The sequence below is a fragment of the Pinus tabuliformis genome, chromosome 7, assembly GCF_031772625.1.
Source record: "Pinus tabuliformis cultivar Carrire ecotype Pingquan chromosome 7, CPIR1, whole genome shotgun sequence".
NCBI classification, from domain to species: domain Eukaryota; kingdom Viridiplantae; phylum Streptophyta; class Pinopsida; order Pinales; family Pinaceae; genus Pinus; species Pinus tabuliformis.
In genome coordinates, this window is record NC_142293.1 from 1,360,691,254 (window position 1) to 1,360,718,668 (window position 27,415).

The following is a 27,415-nucleotide window of genomic DNA, read 5'->3' on the forward strand; positions in this document are numbered from 1 at the left end:
GAGAACACAACCTTTGATCAATTAATTAATTTTGTGCAACCATTCTTCCACATATTTATATCTGCAAAAGTTCTAAATGGAAAAAAGTTTAAAAAGTTAACCAAAGAAACACTCTCCTTACCGCGTAAAGGATCTGCGCCTCCATATAGATATTAACAAATGCTTGTGCGAATAGCTTTCACTCTGCACAGAGAAAAAACTGTGATCATTCGAGAGTTACTATTTTTCATATTCATGATTTATTGGAACATACATCCTCAATTTTGAATTGAGCTTGAACGACATCTCCATTTTGTATTAGCTTTCATTGCTTTATGTTCAGCGTTTCATGTTTTTCATACAATATTTAGATTAAAAACCCAAAACATAAAACAATTAGACTACTTGGTTACTTTGTTATTAAATATATGTTGATCTCATTTATATTATCTTATATTTCATTATATAACAAATATAAAAGACAAATCTAAATATTTTAAGTTTTTTTAATTAACTCGGTAAAAGAGTTATAAAAAAATAATAAAATGGTTAATTTTTATTATAAAAGTGAATTCAACACTTTTGTTGCGACTAATATATAATTTCAACAATTAAAATTTTACAAATTTAATAACCATATATATATATATAACAAAAATATCAAAATCTTAATATATTTAAACTAAGCTTAAAACATAAACACTCAAGCGTATGACTTGGAGGGTGTCACGCCCCTATCCTGGCGGTGGTCTTTCAACCACACATAGGCAAGTGCAACACTACTACCCACTTTCTTTTCAGCAGTACTTATGAGTATGGGCTACGCCTAACATTCAAGACTTAGTTATTTTTCTTCACTTCTACTAAGCATTTATCACTACACAGTGGAAATAACATTTACATCATCATCATCATCATATCATAAATATGCACAATGGAAATGTTTTCTTTTCAAATGGGAGGGGAAAATCCCTGAATATTAGAGTCTGCCCAAATACAATAATTCAATCTTTACAATTTCATTTACAAGTACAACCTTGCTAGGAAACTCCAAATTTCACCTTAGCAAGCTTTCCAATTTTCAACAGTTTCGTCATGCTCGTGTCGGGTCACCCACCTCATCGGGTTGGGTCACCCTTCATTCAACAACACCAACCTTCATGTTATGTCGCCTAGCTGCACCGTTCAGGGGCGCTCACCTGCCTCCGTGCAGGGTCGCCCACCCTTCGTTCGGAACTACCTGCAACTAGCTCATTTGCAGCGTTTCCCCGTGCAGACCCAACGAATGGGGTCGGGTAATTCGGCCTACACCCATGTTAAGATTTTTCCCACACCATATTTCATCCTGCCGCACATGTCGTTCAACGGCTAACTTGTTCCACCGTGCAGACCAGCCCAGCTGGGTCGAGTCGTTCGGCCGCACCTGTGGGTCAGGTCACCCAGCTTGGTCGGGTTGCCTGTGCCCACCGCAGCTCGGGTTTCCCACGCCCAACCATCAAAATGTCCCCCTATTCCGACGAACTACAACTCGCCTGTGCACTCTTGCCCGAAACCTGCAACTTGCCTCTTCTTCCCCTCGGCTCGGCACTACGGCCCTACGTCTGCCTGCACCTTGCCTTTGCCTTATTTTGTCTTCACTTACGCTTAAACCGCCAAGTGTTATCTTCAATTCTTGTAGCTTGGTGTTTGATGGTGTCCCTCCTCCAATTTTCCATCTCTACTTATATGAACTCATCATGCATAGGTGGTGTTGGCTTACGCCTAGGCCGACCACACAAATCGTCCACCATTTGCCAAATCAATACGTCGGCAAACCAACTTAGGTCTGTTTCTGCACATCAGCCCACCCAGGGGCGTCCACCTCCATATGTTGGCCCAACTCGTCAGTTTTTATACACTACATATAAAATCGTCATGCATGCACCGATACTTAGCTGATTTTCCACTTCTCGTTTTTTCGACTCTCCAAGTAGCTCATCACACCGTCGCACAACTCATCATCACACAACTTGTTGGGGCACGTTTAACCGAATGCTCCTGCTCGTCATATCGTCGAGTGCACTTGCCCATATCCTTTAACTGAACTCATGCGTCATCGCAAAGTTGACTCATCGCACATAACCGAAGATGACTCACCCATCACATAAAACCAACTCCGGTGCCCATCGCACATATGTGGCGCGCCCTCCTCGTCGTGAGGTCCTGACACCCTCCACCAGTCTAAATGTGTTGTCATCCTCAACAACAACATCTCAGCAACCACCATCACTAAGACTGCAAATCTATATATGGGTACTCAGATGTGTCCACCTCTGACCTACCTCATGCCATCGATATGCCAAACTCTGCAAGAAAATCATGTGTTGGATCCCCTCGTGTTGGTGACTAGTTGGGTAGCTAATCCAACCATACATCACCTCCACAAGAACACATGCTCCCTACATCATCATGACTCATCTCTACACACTGCTACCAATCATGTCCATCTCACCCTAGATGTCTACTCAAAATATTAGAGACTCATTGCCATGAGAAGCTAACAATGACCCTCATCCCCATGTCAGTCTAAGAAGAGAGGGAGGAAGTGGAGGCCAAAGGCTCTCCCTCTTCCTCAGCTAATAGCTCAATCCACCTGTCTGGATATTCCTCCTCCAATCTCTGCATGTATGCTTCCTGACTCTCCATTTGAATCTCAGGTCTAGCATCTCCAACTCCTTCCACTACCTCTAGTCTACTTGATAGATCCAAGATACTATTAGACAATGCTCTAATCACCTGTGACTACTCCATAAGTTTTGCCTCTGTACAAGAAAACCTCTTATAGACTTCTTCATCTCGCTTGACTTCCTCCACATTCATCGTTGTCAACTTACATTCAGTTGTCGTAGTTCCTATGGTTGGTACACCAATGGGATCATCATCACGCCCATCGTAAATGTACAACTTCTTCAAGTGAGGTACTATCATAGCTTCAAATTGTTTCATAAATTCCATACCCAGTATAGCTTCATAGTCATCTAAACGCACAATCATGAAGTTGACTTTCCCAGTCCATTCACCTATGCTCACATCCACTTTTTCTGCTACACCAATCACTGAATCTGGTGGAGAATTCACTGCTTTCAACTGTGCTTGAATTGGTATAAATTTCAACCCAATCTTCCTCGCAGTTTCTTCACTCATGAAGTTATGAGTTGCACCACTATCCACCATAGTGAGAACAATGCCTTGCCCAATCTTCATCTCCACATATTCCAACTTGTTTCTTTCAAGATCTCGTCATGAAACCACTTCCGTAGCCACCACAGCTCCCAAAATCTGCATCACTCCAACGGATGTTTCTTCCTTATTATTCTTTGCATCAGCTTGTACTATTGCTGCCACTTTCGGTCTTCAAGGACAATTCTTCACCGTATGTGGTTTTTCACAAATCCAACACTTCAAAGGCTTCTTCGTCTTCAACTTGTTATTCGATATCGAAGGCTCTTCTTTCGTAGTATTCTCTTTCGATTTATCTGTCTTCTTCTTTCTTTCTTCATTTCCTTCATCGTAATTTTCTACCAAGCGATCAACCACCGCAAATGCTTCCTCTAGTGTCTTAATCTTCTACCTCTTCACCTCATTGCGTGCCCAAGGTTTCAATCCTATGATGAAATTGAACACCTTGTCCTTTTCTGCCATATCAGGTAACTCCAAGATCGCACTCAAGAACTCCCATTGATATGCTTGTAGGATTTTTGTTTGCTTCATATACTTAATCTTCATCCTTGCATCCCAAGTCTCATCTTGTGGGCTAAAATGAGTTTGCAAAGCTTTCTTCATGTCGTCCCAAGAAGAGATTTCCGCTGCCTCACCATTGGCAATCTGGTCCATCTTTCTTTGCCACCACATCTTAGCATCTTTCATCAAGAATTGAGTAGCTACCTTGACTTTGGCCTCATCATCAGGTATACCCAAATGCTCCAAGTATTGCTCCATATCCCATAAGAAATTGCCAAGAGCTTTCACACTCCTCATCCCATCATAAGATTCAGGTTCTTTGACCTTCACATGGGAAACTCCTCCAACAGAACCTTGCCCAACTGCTTTCTTCAAAACAACTATTTCATTTCGAGCATCGTCAAGTTCCTTCTGCAACTTCGAGATTTGTGCCAAACCTTGATACATTGCAACTCCAATATCCTTGATTTATTTCTTTGTTTGTGCATACATCCATTCTGTATACTCGTATTGGATGTTTAGGTCTTCAAATTCTTCCTTCAACTTCGTGTGCATCTCCCAAAATTCAACATTCTTAGTTTTCACCAAAGCCACTTCAGAAGCTAATTCCTCCATTTTATCCACTACCTTGTCCATGAAAACTATTTCGGAATCCCTGCTAGATTCCCCCGTCATAACTTGAGGTTCTCTCACTTGATCAACCATCAGTTTTGTTTGTGATCTTGTCAAGACCATAAACTTATTCTATCGTTCAACTTGGCCCTTCACTTGCCCCTGTCGAACTTTCCAAAGCCCTGTGGAAAGTCTGATATCCCCTGTCATAAAGAGATATATGCTTCTTCAAAAATGCCTTTAATACCAACTGTCACGAAGTGAAGTTGTATCACTTCAATATGAAAATCTTTGAAAGCCCCAGGGAATCAGGAGCTTTGATACCATCTGTCACACCCCTATCTTGAAGGTGGTCTTTCAACTGCACATAGGCAGGTGCAGCACCGCTACCCACTTTCTTTTCACCAATACTTATGAGTACGGGCCCAACTACCAAACTGTCCGCCCGTTGCTCCGAACCGCAACTCGCCCGTGCACTTTTTCCAAAAAACTGTAACTCACCTCTTCTTCCCCTCGGCTCGGCACTATGGCCCTGCATCCACCTGCTCCTTGCCTTTGCCTTCTTTTGTCTTCACTTAAACCTCCAAGTGTTAGCTTGATTGCTTTTTGCTCGCTGTTCGATGGTATCTCTCCTCCAAGTCGCCATCTCTACTTATACGAACTCGTCATGTGTAGGTGGGGTCAGCCTACGCCCAAGCTGACCATACAAATCATCCACCATTTTCCAAATCAATATGTCAGCCAACCAACTCGAGTCCATTTCCACATGCCGACCCGCCCAGGGTGTCTGCGTCCATCCATCAACCCAACTTGACGGTTTTTCGACACTCCATATAAAATGGTAATGCATCTGCCCATACTTAGCTGATTTTACACTTCTCAGTTTGTCGACTCTCCAAATAGCTCGTCGCATCGTCGCACAACTCGTCGTCCCACAACTTTTTGGGGCGCGTTTAACCGAATGCTCTTGCTCGTCGGGTCGCCGGGCGCGCTCGACCATTGCCTTTAACCAAACTCGTGCATCATCACAAATTCAACTTGTCACACATAACCAAAGATGACTCACCTGTCGAATAAAATTGACTCGGGCGCCCATCGCACATCCATGGTGTGCCCTCCTCATCTCGGGTCCTGAGAGAGAGGATACCACTTTGTATTTAATTACATATTAGTGAATGTGAACATGATCCGAGATTCAATATATTTATAAGGCCATAGTTTTGAATTATAAAGTGCAGTCCAACCTATAACCAAGAATAATTTGTAACAAATTTAAATAGGATAATTTTTCATAAATCTCAATGCCTGACATTTTAGTATAGGGATGGATTTGGTTAACAGAAAATATATGGGTTGAGACAACCAAGAAGAAATGCTTTGACCAGCGAGATCACGAAACAAATTTATGCAAAGTAGTTCATCCCACTCGTTCCTGTGCACAACGGTAGTTGTTAAATGCATCATGGCTCCCAATGGCTCTGAGGCCTTCCACATATAACTACACTTTGGCGTTTAATATTTTTATTGATATCTACTACTAAATTAAATTATCTTTGACTCTGTAAAATATGTAATATTTAATGTTGAGAAATATTCCTAGAAAACAGAGGTGTCCAATGTTTTGGTGAATATTTCATCTATTTTCGGGAAGCTAAGAAAGAAGATACAAAAAGTGCAAAACTAAGATTAAATAACAAAAAAAATTAATAAAAAGTAAAGCCAGATAATTTGAAAATTTAAATGATTTAAAAATTAAGAAAAAAACATAAAAATTAAAATTAAATTAAATTAATAATAAGAAATTAATTATTAAAATATACTCATTAGATAAGAGAAGAAAAAAAAACATTGCTAATAATTGATAACAAGCATTTATAAGTTTAATTTAGAATAATAATAATAATTAAATAATTTGAATAAAAATAAATTAATTAAGCCAAATAAATAAAAATAAAGATAAAAATGATTAAAATTGAAAAAATTAAATAAAAGATTAAATTAAAATAAATTCATAATGGTAAGGGCGTTTGGTGAAAATGAAAAAGAAAGGAGGTTAATGAATAATAATAATAATTAAATAATTTGAATAAAAATAAATTAATTAAGCCAAATAAATAAAAATAAAGATAAAAATGATTAAAATTGAAAAAATTAAATAAAAGATTAAATTAAAATAAATTCATAATAGTAAGGGCGTTTGGTGAAAATGAAAAAGAAAGGAGGTTAATTATTTTTTTTTTTTTTTTTTTTCAAAAGGTGGAAAAACCTATCAAACTCAGTTTGTCAAACCAACAGTGAGGACAACCATCTCTGGCTGCTATCCGCGAATGTCAGTTGACACATCACTGTTATCAAGGAAAACCACGCCACCTGAAATAACCCGCTGGTGGTCCGTAAGGGAGCAGGCTTTCACTCCTGCCAGATGCCTCTGGGTCTTGGGCCGTTAACCTGTTTCCTTACGTCCGAGGAAGACGAGCTCTTAGCCAAGCAGAAGCAGTTTTAGGGCATACTCCAGGCCCATAATGAGAAGAATTGAAAATAAAATATTTATTATTTATTATAAGATATTAAATAGAATTAAATTACTAATAAATTAATAGAAGGGTCCAAATGACGTTAGAATAAAATAGGGGGTGGGGAGGCGTGGAGAATTATTGAATTTTTAATAATAATATTAATATTTATTAAAAGGGAGTCAGGGTTCATGATTGGAAATAAATGGTTAGGATAAAGATGAAATAGGAAAATAAGATTAAAAGGATGTAAAATAAAATGAGTTAGATTAATAAGGTGTAAAATGAGATTAAGAAAATTTAAAATAAATTAGATTATATAATGAAAATATTAAGAAAATGTTAAAGTAAAATAGGTTATATAATAGAAAGAATTAAAATTGCAATAAAACCTTTGAAAAAAAGGAATTAAATAGAATTTTATTAAGTATGGTAATCAAATAAAAAAATTAATAACAAAGAATAAAAGAGCTAAGGGGATGAAAGGATTAGACTATAAGGGGATTAGGTAGAAGGTGAAGGGGAGGGTTACAAAAATTAGGGTTAAAGGGATGATGTTTGGAGATCAAAAAATGGATAATGGGTTTTCAACACTGGCTTAACTAATACACATCATCGTGATTAAAGTTGTTAGGGTGTTTTTCGATTTCTATAGTCTCCTTAATGATGTAGTTCGAGTGGAAGTGGGTAGAGACCAAGATTTCGGTTTTAACAAAACAAATTAAATGTTTGGTATTATGGGAGAGCTCAATTAAGGTGGATTTGGCAATATGGTTATGGTAGGTGTCAACTATGTGTCAGATTAGTGGAAGGGTCCTTTAGTTTAGGGTGGAGAGAAAAGTGGAATGCCTTATTAATCTGGGATGAGGAGTAACAATTGACTTTAAGGGCTTTGGTTAGATGGGGTTTTTCTTCGGAAAAGGATTGAGAGGAAGAAATATGAATGGCGCAGTAATAAGGGTTTTAAGAATAAATTAATTAAGTCAAATAAATAAAAATACTGGGAACAATAGGGGAGAGAGAGGAACCCATGGTTGTGCACTCGGTTTTCTCGTAACAGACTCCATTAAATTTAAAGAAGGTGGTGGTTAGACAAATTTTGATAAGGTTGAGGGATTTAGAGTCTACAAGCTTGGAAATAAGGTCAATGGCTTCCGAGACAAGGATTTTGGCAAAAAGGGAAAAAATGTCAAAGTTAACCATGACATTGTTAGCATCAAGCTTAAGATGCCTAGTTTTCTCTATGAAATTAGTTGAATCCTTAATGAAGTAGGAGGAAAGTTCAAAGAAGGGATGAATATTTTTGGCTAAGAATTAAGAAAAGGCATGGGTGGGACCACTAAATAACACTCACTATAGGTTTAAGGGGAATATATTTCTTGTGGCATGAATATTTTTGGCTAGGAATTAAGAAAAGGCATGGGTGGGACCACTAAATAGCACTCACTATAGGTTTAAGGGGAATATATTTCCTGTGGATTTTAGGCTTACCATAGATTTGAGGGGTGATGGGGTTATAGGGAACAAGAAGCTTTTGGATAGAAGGATCAAGGGAGGAGGATTTAATGGCTTGAGTGACCTTGTTAGTTATGGATTTGATGGGGTTTTTGGATAAGGGTGTGTACGAAGAAGAGGATAGGATATGCATCTTAGAATGGTAATCAAAGGAATTCATAATGACTGATGCATTCCTTTTATTAGCTTCTAAAAGGAGAATGTTGGGGTTGGAAGATATGATGAATGGCCTTCAATTCATCTCTTTATTGGTTAGGTTTGGGGAGCTTGGAGCTCCAGAGAATGCGTCCACATTCTTGTAAAAGCCCTTCTGCAACATGGGAGGGAAAAAGGTGGAAAATGGATTCAATGGAACATATAATGTCCTTGCAAAGAGTGTTGAGAGGAACAAGAGAATAGATGAAGCCTTTTTCTAAAAGACTTAAAGAGGGACTATTAAGTTCGACAAAAGATGGGTTGATAACCTTAAAATTTAAAAGTAGGGGGGTGAAAAAATGGAGGAATGGAATAAAGGGGGTTACAATTGGAAGGGCGAGGAGGAATGGAATTAAGGGGGAGGGGGTTGGAATAAGGATTAAGATTATGACTAGAGTTATAATTAGTAATATAATTGGGAAGAGATTCATAATTAGAAATTTTGAAAGGTTTATAATGCAATTTAGATTCATGAAAAGAATTAGGGATAAGGTTTAGGTCAAATTTGGGGATGAGGAATTATTAGAATTAAAATCATTAGAATTAGTGGGAGCTTTGTGAATATATGAAGTAGGAGGCTTGGGGGAAGCCAAAGTGTAAGGAATAAGCATAGAAGGTGGAAAATTGAAGGGTGAACGATCCACTGCAAAGGAAGGGGGAGCATGTGAATCAAGGGGGAAGGGACCTAACGACAACAAGTTGGCTATCAATGTGAATGAGGGGAGAAATTAATTTGCATGTAACATCGACCGAGGGGTGAGAAGTATTCAACGAAATATGGAGAAAATTAGAAATTTGAGCCAAATTGTTAGGATTGCAGGAAGAATAAGGGACAACAATCAAGAGATGAGTCACGAAGGTGTTGATCTCTGTGGGAGAAGTCATGGAAGTGTTGATCTCCATGGGAGAGAAAGAGGGGAGAACCACAGGTGAAGAAGACAGATTGAGGATAGAAGAGGAGAGCATGGAGGGATTATAGTTATATCCAAAGGAAGGAGAAAGAAAGGGTGAGGAGAATTGATAGGGGTGAGAACTAGAATAGGAAGAAGGGTTATTGGATGGGGAAGCAAAAGGGCGAGAGTGTGAAATTGAAATATTGTCTAACAACCATAGATTTTGATAGGACGAAGAAGAAGAATTATGGGAGGAAAACCTAGATTGTTTCCTTTGAAACAAAGATTGAAATATGTTAATTTGTTTTTTGTTTATTGAAAGAGAATTAGAAGTGGAAATAACATATCGCTGATCAAGAATAACCCAAAAATCATGCTTAATAATTAACACAAATTTCAAATGAAATTTATATAATTTAGAAGATAAAAAGGATAGAAAAGACATGATGTGATGAATTTCAGCTCGAAGAATTGAAAATTTTGGTCCTCAATAAGATCCAATTGAGGTTAGGTATTCATGCTCGAGGAGGAAACTTGGTAAAAATTGGTAAGATTGAAGCATCTCGACACTGTTTCAAGAAGGCAAGGTCAACAACTCTTCTGGCAATTTTTTCGCATAGCTTTTCGAAGGTTCTAGTCTCAAAGATATAACCCTCTCCATAGAGGGATAGAATTTGTTCATATAGATTTTTACAGTTGAAAATATGATGTTGATAATTTTTTATGGAGTATTACGTTCTCTCATTGAGGTGTCCAACGTTTTGAGCAAACACTTTACCCATCTTCATAGAAAGAAAGATAAGAATGAAGAAATGAAGAATGCAAAATCAAGACTAAATAGATAAATAAAAGATAATTTTGGAGTGAACATTGATAATTTAATAATTTGAATGATTTAAATATTGAGAGGAATTATAAGAATTGAAATTAAATTAATTTAATAATAAGAGGTTAATTATTAAAATATAATTGTTACAAAATGAGAGAAGAAAGAAAATATTGGTAATAATTGATAACAAACACTTATAATTTAGGGGAGGGGGAGTTTAATTTAGAATAATGATAATTAAATAATAAATTGAATAAGAATAAATTAATTAAGTCATATAAATAAAAATAAAGATAAAAATGAATAAAATTGAAAAGAATGAAACAAAAAATTAAAATAAAATAAATTCATAATAATAGGGGGGTTTGGTCAAAACAAAAGAGAAAAGGGGGGTTTAATTATTATTATAAAAAGAATTAAAAAAAAAAAAACATTAATTATTCATTATAAAATATTAAATATTAAATAGAATTAAATTATTAATAAAATAATAGAAGGACCAAAATGATGTTAAAATAAAAGAGGGGTGCGGTGGGGGTGCGGTGAATTATTATTAAAATGGCGATGAGGGTTAATTATTGGAAATGAAAGGTTAGGATAAAGAAGAAACAGGGAAACAAGAACAAGATTAAGAGAATGTAAAATAAAATAAAAATAAGTTAGATTCAGAAAATTTAAAGTAAATCAAATTATATAATAAAAAAATTATTTTTTTAAAAGTAAATTAGGTTATATAATAAAAGAATTAAAATTGGAATAAAAGCCTTGAAAAAAGGAATTAAATAAATTTTATTAAGGATTGGAATAAAATAAAATAAATTAATAATAAATAACGAAGGAGTTAAGGGGGTGAAAGGATTAGACTATAAGGGGATTAGGTAGAAGATGAAGGGGGAGGGTTATAAAATTCAGGGTTAGGGGGATGACTTTTGGAGGCCAGAAAATAGATAGTCATGGTTTCCAAGATTGGTTTAACTGATACCCATCATCTCAATTAAATTTGTTAGGATACTTCTTTATTTCTAGAGCATCCCTAATGATGTGGTTTGAGTGGAAGTGGGAAGAGGTCAAGATTTTGGTTTTATCAAAACAAATTAAATGTTTGGTATTGTAGGAGCACTGAACTGAGGCGGATTTGGAGACACGGTTATGGTAGGTGTCAGCGATGTGTAGGATTGGTGGAAGGGTTCTTTGGTTTAGGGTGGAGAGAAGAGTGAAATGCCTTATTAATCTAGGATGAGGAGTAATCATTGGCTTAAGAGTTTTGGTGGGATAGGATTTTTCTTCGGAAAAATATTGAGAGGAATAAATATGAATGGTGCGAGTAACAAGGATTTTAAGAATAAATTAATTATTTCAAATAAATAAAAATAATGGCAACAACAGGGGAGATGGAGGAACCCATGGTTATGCCCTTGGTTTTTATGTAGTAGATTCCATTAAACGTAAAGAAGGTGGTAGTTAGACAAGTTTTGATAAGGTTGAGGATTTCAGAGTTAACAAGCTTGGAAATAAGGTCAATGGCTTCCAATATAGGGATTTTGGTAAAAAGGGAAACGACATCAAAGATAACCATGATGTCATTAGCATCAAGCTTAAGGTGCCTATTTTTCTCAATGAAATCAATTGAATCTTTAATGAAGGAGGAGGAAAGTCGAGAGAAGGAACAAATCTTTTTGGCTAGGAATTGCGAAAGGGCATGGGTGGGACCACCAATGGCACTCACTATAGGTCTAAGGGCCTGATATCTTTCTTATCGATTTTAGGTTAACCATAGATTCAAGGGGTGATTGGATTATAGGGAAGGAGAATATTTTGGATAGAAGGGTCAAGGGAGGAGGATTTAATGGCTTGAGTGACCTTGTTAGTTATAGAGTTGATGGGGTTTTTGGATAAGGGTGTGTATGAAGAAGAGGAGAGGAGATCAAACATATTACAATAGTAATTAGAGGAATTCATAACAACAGATGCATTCCTTTTATCATCTTTTAAAATGAGAATGTTGGGCTGGAATTAAGTTGAAGAAGGGCCTTAAATTCATCTTTTGATAGTGGTTTAGGGAGCTTGGAGCTCTAGAGATGTGTCCACATTCTTTTCGAAACTCTTCTTCCACATGGGAGAGAAGAATGTGGGAAATGGATTCAAAGGAACATATAATGTCCTCACAAGGAATGTTGCGAGGAACAAGAGCATAGCTCAAGATTTTTTCTAAAAGACTTAAAGAGGGGCTGCCAATTTTAATGGAAGACAGGTTGATAACATTAGCATTAAGAAGGGGGGTGAAAAAGGAGGAATGGAATAAAGGGGGTTAGGAATAGAAGGCGAGGAAGAATGGATTTAAGGGGGAGGGAGTTGGAATAAGGATTAGGTAAAGGTTTAGGATTACAATTAAAGTTAGAATTAGTAATATAAATGGTAAGATATTTAGAATTAGAAAAATTGGTAGGATTATAATGCAATTTAGATTCATAACAAGCATTAGGGATGAGATTTGAGTGAGAGATATAAGATCAAGGGCCAAATTGGGGGGAGGGGAATTATTATAATTAGAATCCTATCATTAGGGTTAGTGGGAGCTTTGTGAATAAATGAAGCGAGAGGCTTGGGGGAAGCCAAAGCACAAGGACTAAGTGGATAAGGCGGAAAATTGAAGGGGGAGTGGTCACCTGCGAGGGAAAAGGGAGTACATGAATCAAGGGGAAGGGACCTAACAGAAATAGGTTGGATGTAAACGTGAATTAGAGGAGAAACTAATTCTCATGCAGTATTGACTGAGGTGTGAGAAGTGGTCAATGAAACATGGAGAAAATTAGAAAACCGAGTTGAATTGTTAGGGTTGCAGGAAGAATAGGGAATTATAATCAAGGGAGTCACGAAGGTGTTGATATTCATCGGAGAAGCCACAAAGGTGTTGATCTCTATGCAGAGAGAAAGAGGAGAGAGCTCTAGGTGAAGAAGGCAGATTGAGAATAGAAGAGGAGAGCAGGGAGGGATTACAGTTAGATCTAATGGAAGGAGGAACAAAGGGTGAGAAGTGTTGAGAAGGGTGATAACTAGAATAGGAAGAAGGTTATTGGATGGGAACAGAAAAGGCTGAGAGTGTGATATCGAAATACTATCTAATACACATAGATTTGAACAAGAAAAAAAAATTATTAATTATGGGAGGAAAACCTGGAATGCTACCTCTGACACAGAGATTGAAATTTGTTAATTTGTTTTTTGTTTATTAATTCAAGAGAGTTAGAAGCTAACATAGCATAACATTGATCAAGAATAATCGAAAGATCATGATTAATAATGAACACAAGTTTCAAATGCAATTTATATAGCTTAGAAGATAAAAAGGATAGAAAATATCTGATGTGACAAATTTTAGCTCAAAGAATGGTGAAACTAGTCTTGGATAAGATCCGATTGAGGTCAGGTCTTCGTGCTTAAGGAGGAAACTTGGTACAAATTGGTAATATTGAAGCATTTTGACATTGTTTCAAGAATGCAAGGTTAGCAACTCTTCTAACACATTTCACACATAGCTTTTCGAAGGTTCTAGTCTCATAAAGACTATCATATCCATAGCGGACTAGAATTTGTTCATGTAGATTTTCACAATTCACAATATGATGTTGAGAATTTTTCTCGAGTACTATGTGCTCTCATTGAGGTGTCTGACATTTTAGGCGAACACTTCACCCATTTTCAGGGATAAAATGTTAAGAATGAAGATACAAAGAGTGCAAACCAATATTAAAAAGAGAAAGAAAAACCATTATGGAGTGAACATTGATAATTTGATCATTTTATTTATTTAAAAATCAAGAGGAATTATAAGAATTGAAATTAAATTAAATTAATAATAAGAGGCTAATTATTAAAATATAGTCGTTAGGGAATAGAGAAGAAAGAAAGAATTGATAATAATTGATAACAAACACTTATAATTTAGGGAGGGGGAGTTTAATTTATAATAATAATAATTAAATAAGAATAAATTAATTAAGTCAAATAAATAATTATAAAGATAAAAATGAATAAAATTGAAAAGAATGAAATTAAAATAAATTCATAATAATAAGGGGTTTTGGTCAAAATGAAAGAGAAAGGGGGGTGCGGGGGAGGGGTTAATTATTAATATAAGAAGAATAAAAAAGAAAACATTAATTATTTATTATAAAATATTAAATTCAATTAAGTTATCAATAAAATAATGGAGGGGCCAAAATGATGTTAAAATAAAAGAGAGGTGGGGGACCCATCATCCTTCACTAAAGTTTATTGTTCCTAAAACCCTTATTACTTAAGCCATTCATATTTCTTCCTCTTAGTTTTTTTCTAAAGAAAAAACCCATCTCACCAAAGCTCTTAAAGTCAACGGTTACTCCTCATCCTAATTTAATAAGGCATTCCACTCTACTCTCAATCCTAAACCAAAGAACCCTTCCACCAATCCTCCCTTAGACAAAATCTCTCTTCCCTACATTCATGGGGTTACTGATCATATCTCTAAAATACTTTCGAAAAGGAATATCAAAATCGTGTTCAAACTCCAAAGAACCCTTAGCCATCTCTTTAGGTCAGTAAAAGACAAGAATGACCCTATGCTTGGCCCTGGATTCTATGAGATCCATTGCTCCTATGGTATGTCTTATATAGGACAAAATGGAAGATTATTCAAAGCCAGACTTAAAGAACAAATAGCTGGCACCTACCATAACTGTATCACCAAATCTACCTTAGTTGAACACTCCCACAATACCAAACATTTAATTTTTTTTAATAAAAAAAAATCTTGGCCTCTTGCCACTTCCACTAGAACCACGTCATTAGGGAGGCTCTAAAAATCGAAAATCACCCTAACAACTTTAATCAAAATTATGGTTATTAGTTAATCCAACCTAGAAACCCACTATCCATTTTTTAACTTTTAAACATCATCCCCTAACCCTTATTTATGTAACCCTCCACCTTCACCTTCTACCTAATCCCCTCATAATCTAATCCTTTCATCCCCTTAGCTCCTTTATTTTATTTTATTCCAATCCTTAATATAATTCTATTGAATTCCTTTTTCAAGGCTTTTATTCCAACTTTAATTCTCTTTATTGTATAACCTAATTTACTTTAAAATTTTCTTAATATTTTTATCATATAATTTGATTTACTTTAAATTTTCTTAATCTAACTTATTTTTACACCTTATTAATCTAATTCGTTTTGTTTTACGTTCTCTTAATATTATTCTTATTCTGGTTTTGCTATTTCTTCCTTATCCTAACAATTTATTTCCAATAATTAACCCAGTCCCCATTTTTAATAAATGTTAATAATATTATTAATAAGTCAATGATATTGTGTCTAGGGTCTTGAATAAATGGTGATTGAGTGCTCTTTTAAGACACTCCTTGATGTGAATTCACCGATTCAATTCCCCGCCCTGATCGGGGTGTTATATTGGACATGATGAAGATATAGCCTTGCCAAGCTTACAAACACACAAAAAAGTCAATAATACCGTGACCCAACTTCTCTTTTATTTTAAGATCATTTTGACCCCTATATTATTTTATTAGTAATTTAATCCTATTTAATATTTTATAATAAATAATTAATGTTTTTTGTCCTTTTTTTTTCTTATAATAATAATTAACCCCCCATATACTCTTTCATACCCCTTATTATTATGAATCTATTTAATATTTTTTCATTCTTTTTAATTTTATTCATTTTTTTCTTCTTTTTTATTTGACTATTGAGGGATTAAGGAGGAGATCCTCTTAGAGAATAAGGCTGATATTAAAAATAATATTACTTCCAAATTTAAGGATGAGTTATCGGATGATAAGGAGATGGAAGGGAAAAGGAAGCCAAGTTATTATAAGGAGGTGATCAACTCCACTCCTGCTAATCAGAATTATCTTTTTGTCTTAACAATGCCAAGATGAAAATGAACATTGTGAAGATATGAACTAATTTTCATGAGCTCCTAAGCAAAACTAGGAGTTGGTCTATTCCCAAAATACCTTGGGATAAAATAAATCGTCATCTTTGCGACACTAAGAGGGTCAAAGATGAAAATCACCTTCTCTTGGATTGCTCGTCTCTTACTCGCATTCGTTCCTATTTTCAAAACATTTTCCATGCTACCAACCTTCTTGACTTGTAAATTTAGCAGAACTATAGTGAACTTGGAATGCTTCTTTCGTTTATTTTTTTATCATAGAAGTAAAATATTAACGAGTCTCAATTAATCTCTTACTTTCTTAAGGTATGATAGACCACATTAGTCTTAATAGCCATTAGTCACCTTCATCATCATTAGTGTTTGTTATTAATTATTATCAATTTTTTTTCCTTCTCTCATTCTCTAACCACTATATTTTAATAATTAACCTCTTATTATTAATGTAATTTAATTTCAACTCTTATAATACCTCTTAATTCTATTTAATTTCTGGTTTGCACTATTCGTATCTTCATTTTTAGCTTTTTGTTTCTGAAGATGGATGAAGTATTCACCTAAAATGTCAAAAACCTCAACTAGAGCACATAGTACTCCAGAAAAAATTATCATCATCATATTGTTAACTGTGAAAATATACATGTAACATTTAGTTTTAAAATAAATATAATAAAAGACATGATTACAAGCTTTACAAGACATAATTCCATGCTCAGTGTTGTCACAACTTCCTCACCAATAAACTGTGTGCTTTCATCGATTCTTAGTGAATAAAGTTGCAGGTGACAGTGACTAGAATTTACCACTTCCCATTCTCATTTTGAGATTCGTGCCTTGATTTCTAGGTAAGGTTGAGTGGTTTAATTGCATAGATGGTAGTGGTAACAACAATATTCACTCGCATGATTATTTCACCTCAGGCTAAAGTAAAATGATGACCACCCATGTGTTTCATGCATCGGAAGGACTCCCAAAGGGATGAATATGAGTTGGTCTTGAAACAGAGTAGGGAGGAAAACAATATTTCTTGGATAATGGTTGAACCAAAAAAATTCATAAACAAATTCAAAATTAAATTTCAGTCCCTTGTGACATCATGATGAGTGAAATGTGGTTGTCCCTATTGAAGCACTTTTTATGGTGTGCCTCATAAGGTATTTAAAAAGAATAGAGAAAATGGTAGAGGATAGAGAGCCTAAGATAGTCTTCAATGACACTTTGTGAAAAAGAAAGAAGGCTTGGATGCAGAAAAATATCAAATGGTTCAGTAAATGGGATATTTACCTAAATATGTGTCCCACGAATGGTAAAGAGATAAACAAAATTGTCATTGATAACTTCCACAAGCTTATTTGGGATAAAGAGATAGGGAGAAAGAAAAATTATTATAATGAAGAGTTTAATCCCACTTACAATCATCATCAAAAAGCATACATGGAGGCCAATATATCATGGAAAGCCAAAATTATCATTGCCCAGTTAAGAAATAACTTTCACCAACTTCGTTGTGAAACTGGATGTTGGAAAAGACCTAAAGAAGATTGGGAAGAAAGAGTGTGCATTTTTTGCACTTCCGGAAAAGTGGAAACTGAAAAAACATTTTATTTTAGAATGTGAAGGCTTCAAGTATAGTAGACACAAATAAGAAAATACCCTGATAATGAGCTCTTGGGATAATTTATTCAGTGAGGGGACGATTGAGAATTTGGGAGCGCTCATCATTATGTTGAACAAAAGAAAGGTTGAAATAGTCAAACAGCTTGTCCCATAAGCTATTTTTAGCCTCATGGACTTTAAAATAATTTATTTTTATTCTCTTCTTTCGTTAGCAATGATTTCTAACTTTGTGTCGTTGTTACTAGAGTGATTGATAAATTAATCAATTACTTGTGAGTAGGTTCTTTTACACCGTACAATTATGAGTCATTAAGCCTACTTATATTTAAATACTACTTCTAAGCATGAAGTGTGGTCAATTCAGCCAATTAAGGATCATTTCCTAATGATTTCCAATTTTGTGTTTTTTTTTTTTGCTAAGTATGATTAATCTATTATTTACAAAAAGAGAGTACTGTTACATCGTTTGAGCACAGAAAGCCATCATGCCTGAGAGATAGGCCATTTGAGCATGACTAAGTCAAAAACTGGGAGTTTGGACATGATATCCCGCGCAGGGGAATCAGAGAGATACAAACAACAGAAACTAGACAATAGTCCCGACACAACAGAAACTAGACAATAGACCCGACACAAGAACATAGAGAAAGTTTGACAAACAGAGCCAGAAAGAACCTTTCCTCCTTTCCACTGGGCTTCAAAAACTGATGGACAGCTGAAACACAAGTTTACTCATCGGGTGGCTCCTCCACAATCCTGCACCATCCCTCTTCTGGTTCCTGCCTGTCCGGCTGAGCGTGAGCAACTGGCACTATGTTGATGGCACTGGCTGGCTGAGATGTCCCGTGTTGCATATCAGTAGAAGGCCTCGGAGAGTTGGGATTTTGATCTTCCTCAGTGTGAGGCATAGGGGCACTAGGCTCGCCCTCGTCTTGGGCTTCTTCTAAGAAGAGAACAGAGACATGAGCCGTAATCCGAGGGTGATTGAGAGAACAATTGAACGAGAAAATAGCTGAGCCAAAGGACAGCGAATTGGAGGAGTCTGGAGAGTTTGGGTCCAGGTATTGACTTGGTCTCAGAATACTCTCTGTTCCCAGAGGAGGAGGAGCTTGCCCCATGGAGCTAGACCCAGCAGAATGGCGCGAAGGGTTGCCCCGGCCGGAGCCTCTGTGGCTGAGCATGTGCTGGCGGGGTCTCGGCATAGCGAATAGAAAAGCACGAACATCAATGTTGAAATCTCCTTCAGTGGAAATTCCACGACCAGCAATGAGAATTCCACGAACACCACAGGGGATGCCGCCAACAGCTGAGGGGAAATTACGCACCTTGAGCCCTGCCTCAGGCGCAATCCGAAGACAGCAACCGGAGCATGACCCCCCCCCAAGCCCAATCTGTATCAAAACTCTGAATCATTCCAAGCAGAATGAAACACAGTAGCATGTTGCTGAAGCTGAAGCTATTAAATATGCGAGTGCCACTCCCTCGGTCATCACCCGCCATTACTATGGCAATCAAGATCATTGCAGGCAGAAATCCTCCAATGCAGGCGTAACTGGATAGCGATTTAATGCCGAGACCAAACAAACAAACACCCATAATGTTAACCACCTGCGAGTTCATCACCTCCCACCTGATATTTAGTCCGGCGAGCATGCTAGACAGGTGCCTTCCATGCTGCGCCTTCCTCCGTCCCATCATAGTAAATGCTTTACAGATCACCCGCATCCGGGGATTTCCAATTTTGTGTTGTTGTTACTAGACTGGTTAATAAATTAATCAATTACTTGTGAGTAGGTGCTTTTACTCAATACAATTAAGAGTCAATGAGTTTGCTTACATTTAAATACTACTTCTAAGCATGGAGAGTGGTTAATTTATCCAATTAAGCACCATTTTCCTAATAGATTAAGCTTCTCATTCCAATGCATTATAATTTTGAAACACATCAGTTGCATGTTGAAAGTGTGTTTTATAAATAAATATCCATGTATGTTAATTTGGCCTGCAAATTAATTTATTTAACAGAAAAATGAAAAACAACATCACAATCTTATTCAGATTTATCCTAACAAATATGGGGTTCTGAGAGTCCAAAGCAAACATGTAGTAATAAATATTAATTACTACAATTTTTTTTAGTTGTTGTAAAGGTACATAGCTAAGATTTATAATTCCACGGTTAAGGCTTATGTGAGTAGAGCAATTTTGGTTTGACAATTTCAGATCCATCACGGTAAAAAAAAAATGTCTTCATGATGAGCCACATTTACTAACTCGAAACATAAACTAATTTTTTTTTTACTGTGATAGACAATTTTATAGTTATTTATGAAAAATTAATTATAATGTATTTTATATTTAAAAATATTAATAAAATAATAAAAAATAATTTAACAAATTGTTAATAAAAAGTAGTTTAAAAAATATATTTATTACTATAGATTATATTAAAAAAATATCAGTGTAATAATTATTGTTAGATTTATGGTTAATTATTTCACTTTCAATCTAATTTAAGCAATAAAAGATTATGATTTGATAAAAAATTATTTGACTAAATGACAGTAAAAAAACTCCAAAACTTATAATACTACTTAGACAACACATATAATAGTTAGACAATGCCTTTTTTCTTACTAAAAATATTCTTGTGATATTGCATTATTCTGACAAATCGATTATTTTTCACGGCTAAAGCTTCAAGCATATTTTCAAGTTCTTGCAATGAGTGGACAAATTAATGGTTTTTCATGGCGAGCTTCAAGCATATTTACTGGACCTGTTCACTTTCAATGGATTCATTGTCTAATTTTAGACTTTGTAGTGTTAGGATCACGAAAATGAAAGAAGTGGTGGTGTCTAAAGACATCGTTGCTTGGGATCCTAATGGTCACAAGGACAAATTAACATGGAATATTTCCGCCTTTGAATAGGATACATTAGAGATGAATACCATGGGTTTTTATAACCCTGGAGCTCAAAAACTGTTAGAAACTTAACCAAGTCAAGTTTTCCTGAACCACACTAACAATCCTCCTTTAAACTTGACTTGAAAAGATTGATCTAGTCCTAATCACTCTGTCAAATTCTATATAAAAGGTTACCATCCACAGAGTACATGAGTCACTAGTTTTTGTATATGCTAGTTATATATGACACATTTTCACATACATGGTTCATCAACCATCTAACATTCTCACCCCCTCAAGCTAGGATACCAGTATACCTGCCACCTTAGTATCTACCCAATTGATTCATTCCACAACTTGATAACTCCATGTGCCACTACACTACATGTATGCATGATCAAAGTCTTAGGGTCTTACAACAACCGACCTCAAGCTAGATTACGATTGACACATGCCACCCTCCTACCTATCCAAGTGGTCCATTCCACAACTTGAGTCATGATGTGCTCCTACACAATATGTATGCCTAAACAATAGGTTTTACAACTTACTTCGGGAACACACCTGCCTATGGTAGAATTTCATAACTTGGACCAAAAAAACTTAGGGTGTTCATTCACAACAAAGTTATCAATTAAACTAGAATTGCACTGAGTACCCGATTTTTTGAGGTAGCAAAAAACCATCCGATTTAGAGAAGTGCTAATTTAGAATACACCCTCTTCGAAGCATATTTTTGACATTTTAAATTTTCTTATGTATCAAGTATCAACATTTTTTTTTAAATGTTAGTGATTTTCATGTTGATTTTGAAAAGTGATGATGCAACATTAACCCTTTTTTAGAGGGTTTATTTTTGACACTTTAAATTTTCTAATGTGTTGTGGATAAATTTTTTTAAATGTTGGTGATTTTCATGCAGATTTTGAAAAGCATAAACATTTTTTTTAAAACACATATTTTTGACACTTTAAAGTTTTTGATGTTTTAAATATGCAATTTGTTTTTTTTATTATTATTATTAAATTATTTTTTAAGTGGTCTTATTCCTCTTCTTGTTGTTCATCCTAAGATATTTGTTTTTTATGGTTTTCCAAACATGTGTTTTTTTTTCTTTGCAATGTTTTTTTATAATGAAATTTTTAATTCTTTTGACAAAGTTTTAAAAAAATAATAACATTAATATTTTGAGGTTAGAATTTTTTTATATATTTATATATCATTAATTAATACTTCAATACAAATAGAATAATTATCATTAAAATATAATATTTTTAAACACTCGACAAAAAATAAACATTTTGCATATAGTTATAATTAAAAATATATGTATTTCAGAACTTTTTCGCTAAAAATGACATGTTAGATAAAATACTTTTATAAAAAAATTGAATATTTATTTTTTGAAAAAATAACAAATTTTATGAAATTTTATGAATTTTATATCCAAAGATGATGATATTTGAAAAAAAAAATTATTCAAAAAATTTTAAGTAAAAATAACAAAAAAATGGTTAAAAAAATAAAACATACAATTAAAAAAATTGAAATATCCTTAAAAAAAAATACGATTAAATTAAAAGAAAAAACATTAAAACAATTTTTTTGGAAAAAAGAAACACATTAAAACAAAAAACTTGAATAGATATATATATATATATATATATATATATATATATATTCCTCTAGAAAAAGTCGTAATTTCCATTAATAAAGATGAAAATTACATTCTGTATATGCATAAGCATTACTTTGATATGGCACTGCCTGTCCAACCAAAAATGAAAGAAACTGTGCATTCCTCCTCGTAGGGAGTTCATGTAATTCAAAAACACTTATAACTTAAAACTCTCTGTCCTCTTCTCAGAGGGATAAAGAGTAACCGATGACTATTTACAATATAACAAACATATAACAAAAATATAAGGTTTATCATCAAAACTAAGTTAAAACTATTTCATTTCCGTGTTGCTGTTATAGTGCTTCAGGGTCTACAAATGGCCTGTGATAATGCTAATACATGACCCCGTCCAAGTCTTCATAGATCATCCAAGAGTTCTCGTCCCTGATTGGTGTTTCTTTGGATAGGAAGTCAGTAGAGGTGTTTCGCTCCCTGTAAATGTGATGACAAGTGGATGAGTCAAAAAGCAAGACAAGTCTATGAATCTCATCCAGTATATGCCTCAATGTGTAAGCAGAACATGTAAATTTTTTGTTGATCCAGTTTATAACCAGTTTTGAGTCACCATAAAGTTGCAGGTTTAAGCATTGTTTTTGTAAAGAAAAAAGGATAATGTTTTTTGCAGTAATCAGTTCGGCATAGTTGTTGGCTCCCCAACCTAATCCCATTTGAATTTTGAAAGAATGGGTTTCGGATAAAAATAGAATCGCTCCCCTGCCACAGCCTGTCTCCTGAGCTGAACCATCGAAAAAAGCCCAAGGGATGGATTTGTTGATGACCTCTGTCTCAACAATCCTTGTCTGGTTTTTTTGGGACTCTTCGGGGATCAAGTGATAATCTGCTATGATTCTGTTATGTATGGAGGGCCAGTGAGGAAACTTCTGCGCGAAAATAATCTCATTCCTAGCTATCCAAATCTCCCAGCTGATTAGCAGAGGTAGGTTCCTTTCCTTCCCAGATGTATCCCTCCACCAACAGTTCCATGCCTCCTTTACTAATGTCCCATGCCATTTGGGCCTAAAGGAGAGTGTTGACAGGATACCATTCCAAAGATCCTGTGCCAAAGGACACCCCAGGAAGAGGTGTTCTGTGTCCTCGTTGCTGCTTCTGCAGAGGTGGCACCAGAACGGTCCAGTGAAAGATCGCTTCATGAGATTTTCCCCTGTAGGGACCTTGTTATTCAAGATGGACCACAGGAGCAACTTTGTTCTGGGGGTAGCTTTGAGTTTCCAAAGAAGGTTCCATCTTATCTCAGAGTTTGGTGGCTTGAAAGGTTCCATTAGTACTAGGTATCCAATCTTGAGTGCATAGTAGCCATGTTTTGCAAAAGCCCATATGAGCTCATCTTCCCCTTCCGTGATCCTGATGTGAGCCTCCGTTAGCACTGTAATGAAGAGGCTCCAAACTTGCTGCCATTGAATGGGAATATTTAGGACTGCTCCCGATTTCCAGGCCTGCTGTGCTAATGAGGATCGCTCATTGTCTGCAATTTGACTGAGATGAAAAGTCCCCTATTCTGCTAGATGGAGTCTCAGGTCCTTGGGGAGTTTGTGAGCATTGCCACACCCCACCCATGGGTGTGTATATATATATATACACTTTAAAAATAAAAAATAAATAATAATAATAATAATTAAATATTTAAAAAAAAAAATTGGCCCTTGCCGAGAGCCCGATTCCCAGAATCGTCATATGGCCTACTAGAGGGCCAATTTTTTTTTTTTTTAATTAATTTTTTAACATTTTTATTTTTTATTTTTAAATTGTTTTGTTTTTTATTTTTAATTTTATAAATTATTTTATTTTTAATTTTTTTTAAATTGCTTTTAATTTGTATTTATTTATTTTGTGTTTTAATTTGTTTATTTTATAATTATCCAATTTTCTTTTATTTATTTGTTTTATTGTGTTAAATTTTTTAATTTTTTCCAAAAATTATGTTTTTTTAAAAGAAAAAAATTCTCTTTTTTTTTTTAAAGTTAATTTTGTTTTTTAAACAATTTTTATGCTTTCTTTTTTTGCGTGTTTATATATATGTATATGTATATATATATATATATATATATATATATATATATATATATATATATATATATATATATATATATATATATATATATATATATATATATATATATATATATATATATATATATATATATCCTAATGAACCATAATAAGTGGTCTGAAAGAACCTGAAAACTACTTTGTGATTTCTCCATAGAAAGAAAGAAAGAAAGAAAGAAATTATTTTAACATCCACGAGGCTAAAGATAGCATATGGGACATATTGCTTCTTCATCTGCTTGATGTATTCGGCCCTTTTTCTATGAAGCTTCAAAATATATATATATATATCCTAATGAACCATAATAGGTGGTTTGAAAGAACCTGAAAACTACTTTGTGATTTCTCCATAGAAAGAAAGAAAGAAAGAAATAAATTATTTTAACATCCACGAGGCTAAAGATAGCCTATGGGACATATTGCTTCTTCATCTGCTTGATGTATTCGGCCCTTTTTCTATGAAGCTTCAAAATAAATGCTCCAAGCTTCTTGACAAACCCCTCGCTAAATAGATTATCCCAAGAGCTAGCTGCCAGCATATCTACATAACTTTCTCTGTTGTCTTTGAAGGCCTCACATTCTAAAATGAAATGTTTTTTTGTTTCCACTTTTCCGGAAGAAGAAAAAAATGCATACTCTTTCCTCCCATACTTCCTTTGGCCTTTTCCAGCGCCCTGTTTCACAACAGAGTTGATGAGAATTAGTCCTTAACTAAGTAATAAGAATTTTGGCTCTCCAAGAGATATTGGCCTCTATGTATGCTTTTGGTTGATGACTATGAGTGGGATTAAACACTTCAATACAGTAATTTTTCTTTCTTCCTTTCTCCTTATCCCAAGTACGCTTGTGGAAAGTTTCCATAACAAAAGATTTTATCTCTTTGTTGTTTATGGGACACGCGTTCAAGCAAATACCACATTTACTAAATCATTTGTTATTTTGTTGCATCCAAGTTTTTTATCTCTTGCACAATCTATCATTAAAGGCAACCTTAGGCCATCTACCCTCTTCCATTTTCTCAATTTTTTTTAAATACCTTATGACTCGCTCCATAACAATTGATTCAATAGGAGCAGTCCCTGTTTCACTTAATAATATATCATAAGGAACTACATTTTTAATATTAAATTTGTTTGTAATCAAACACTTCTGAATTTTCTCAATTTGTCTCCACTGCATGTCAGATGTATTGCTGGCCCATAGTTCACAACCCTATAGAATCACTGAAATCACTAGAAGCCCAAAAAGAGTTTGAGTGGTTTTCTAATCCCATAACTCTGCCTCTCTACACCTATTTTGAAAAGCATAAAATTCTTTCCAAGCCCCCAAAGTTCTTTTCTTTCTACAACCATTCCAGCTTAGATTTTTGTTGAAGTCAATTCCGAGGTATTTGTAATCCACAACTTCTTCCAAAATGTTTCCTTCAAAGTAGAAATTATGTTGGTTATGTTTTCTTTTCTTAGAGAAGACCACTACTTTCGTTTTGCTGATATTGACTTGCATCCCCACACTTCTACAAAAATGCTCAAGGTGTAGTAAGTTCTCTTGCAAACCAAGAGCTGATTTAGCAATCAAAATAAGGTCATCTGCATACAAAAGAAGCTTTATAACAAACTTGACCAAATAGATATCATCACCCCCTTGCGAATTTAACCACTCCTCAAGCTTGTCGATATATAAATCAAATGGGTAGGAGACAGTGGGCAACCTTGCTTGACCCTGATATCGCTTCTAAAACTTTCAGAAATGCCTGCTGAAGTTCTAATTTTGACTTTCACCTCTTCATACAGCCTATGCACAACTGCTCTCAAATGTTTAGGAACCTCGAGTTCCTCCATTCTATGCCAAAGCTTATCCTTAGGAACCGAGTCAAATGCTTTTCTGAAATCAACAAAGCAACAAAAGACTTATTCCTTTTTCACCCAAACGTTTTCAACGATGTGCCTTAAAGTTATACAATGATCAACTATGGAATGTTTAGGTCTAAAACCTGCTTGCCCTTTAGCACGCATATCTCTTTCTTCTGCCCACTTGCTAATTTTGTTTTCTAGCATGCTTCCAAATGGCTTTGCAAACAAAGGGTTTATCATGATGGTCCGATAATTGGAGGGATTATTGACGTCACCGCTCTTGAAAAGAGGTATTTCTGACTAGTTGTCCAATCTATGGGGAGCCCTTGTTGTATGATGTTTTTGAAGATCTTTATAATGTGAGGTGCAAGAATCTTTGAGCCCCACTTTAGATATTCTGCTTGGAGTTCAGCTAAGTCTTTTGCTTTTCCAACACCCAACTTCTTGATACCCATCTCTACCTCTTGTACCATGAAGAGTTTAGTATTAGTGTTGACCAACGAGGGAGGGTCAACCTTGGGAACCTGCTCATAGAATTGTCTTGCATAGTCAAACTATTTAGAAGCTGTAATATTATTTCCAATTTGTATCTTTTTCGGTTGGATCTCCTTCCAAAATAATTTGGGATTATTTTTCCCAAGGAAGATTAGTTCTTCCCTCCTTGAAATCATGAAATTGGCATTTTTCTTGCTTAATAACTGCTTGTAAGCTTTGAGCTTTATGTTATCCTTGTTTGACTCTTTCCACATTCTCCTTGCCTTTTTGCATTCCTCGCCCAACCAAGCATTAACCGGAAAGTAATTTGTTTCAGACTTCTTAATTTTTTCTCTTTTGCACTTTGCAAGTGCGCATTGAATTAAATGTGTTAATTCATGACTGTGAAGGCTGTAAATTGTAATTTTCTCCTTCTCGAATAGCCTCTCTAGCGTTATTGTGAACGTATTACAATTTTCTGGGGTCAAAAGAATTCTGCCTTATGGGAGATTTTGTTGGACATGCTGAAATTTTTACTGTAATTGTTTCTTTCCAATCCAAGAGAAACATAAATAAATTGGCTTGTGATCTGATTTCAACTC

At 35.1% G+C, this 27,415-nt stretch overlaps 1 protein-coding gene across 1 annotated transcript; it reads right to left on the reverse strand.

Moving 5' to 3' along the window:
* Positions 1-2,760: 2,760 nt before the first annotated feature.
* On the reverse strand, positions 2,761-3,222 carry LOC149252646 (uncharacterized). The gene has a single exon (XM_089454222.1). It carries the CDS (start codon positions 3,220-3,222, stop codon positions 2,761-2,763), a length of 462 nt encoding a protein of 153 aa, XP_089310348.1.
* Between the last annotated feature and the right edge of the window lie 24,193 nt (positions 3,223-27,415).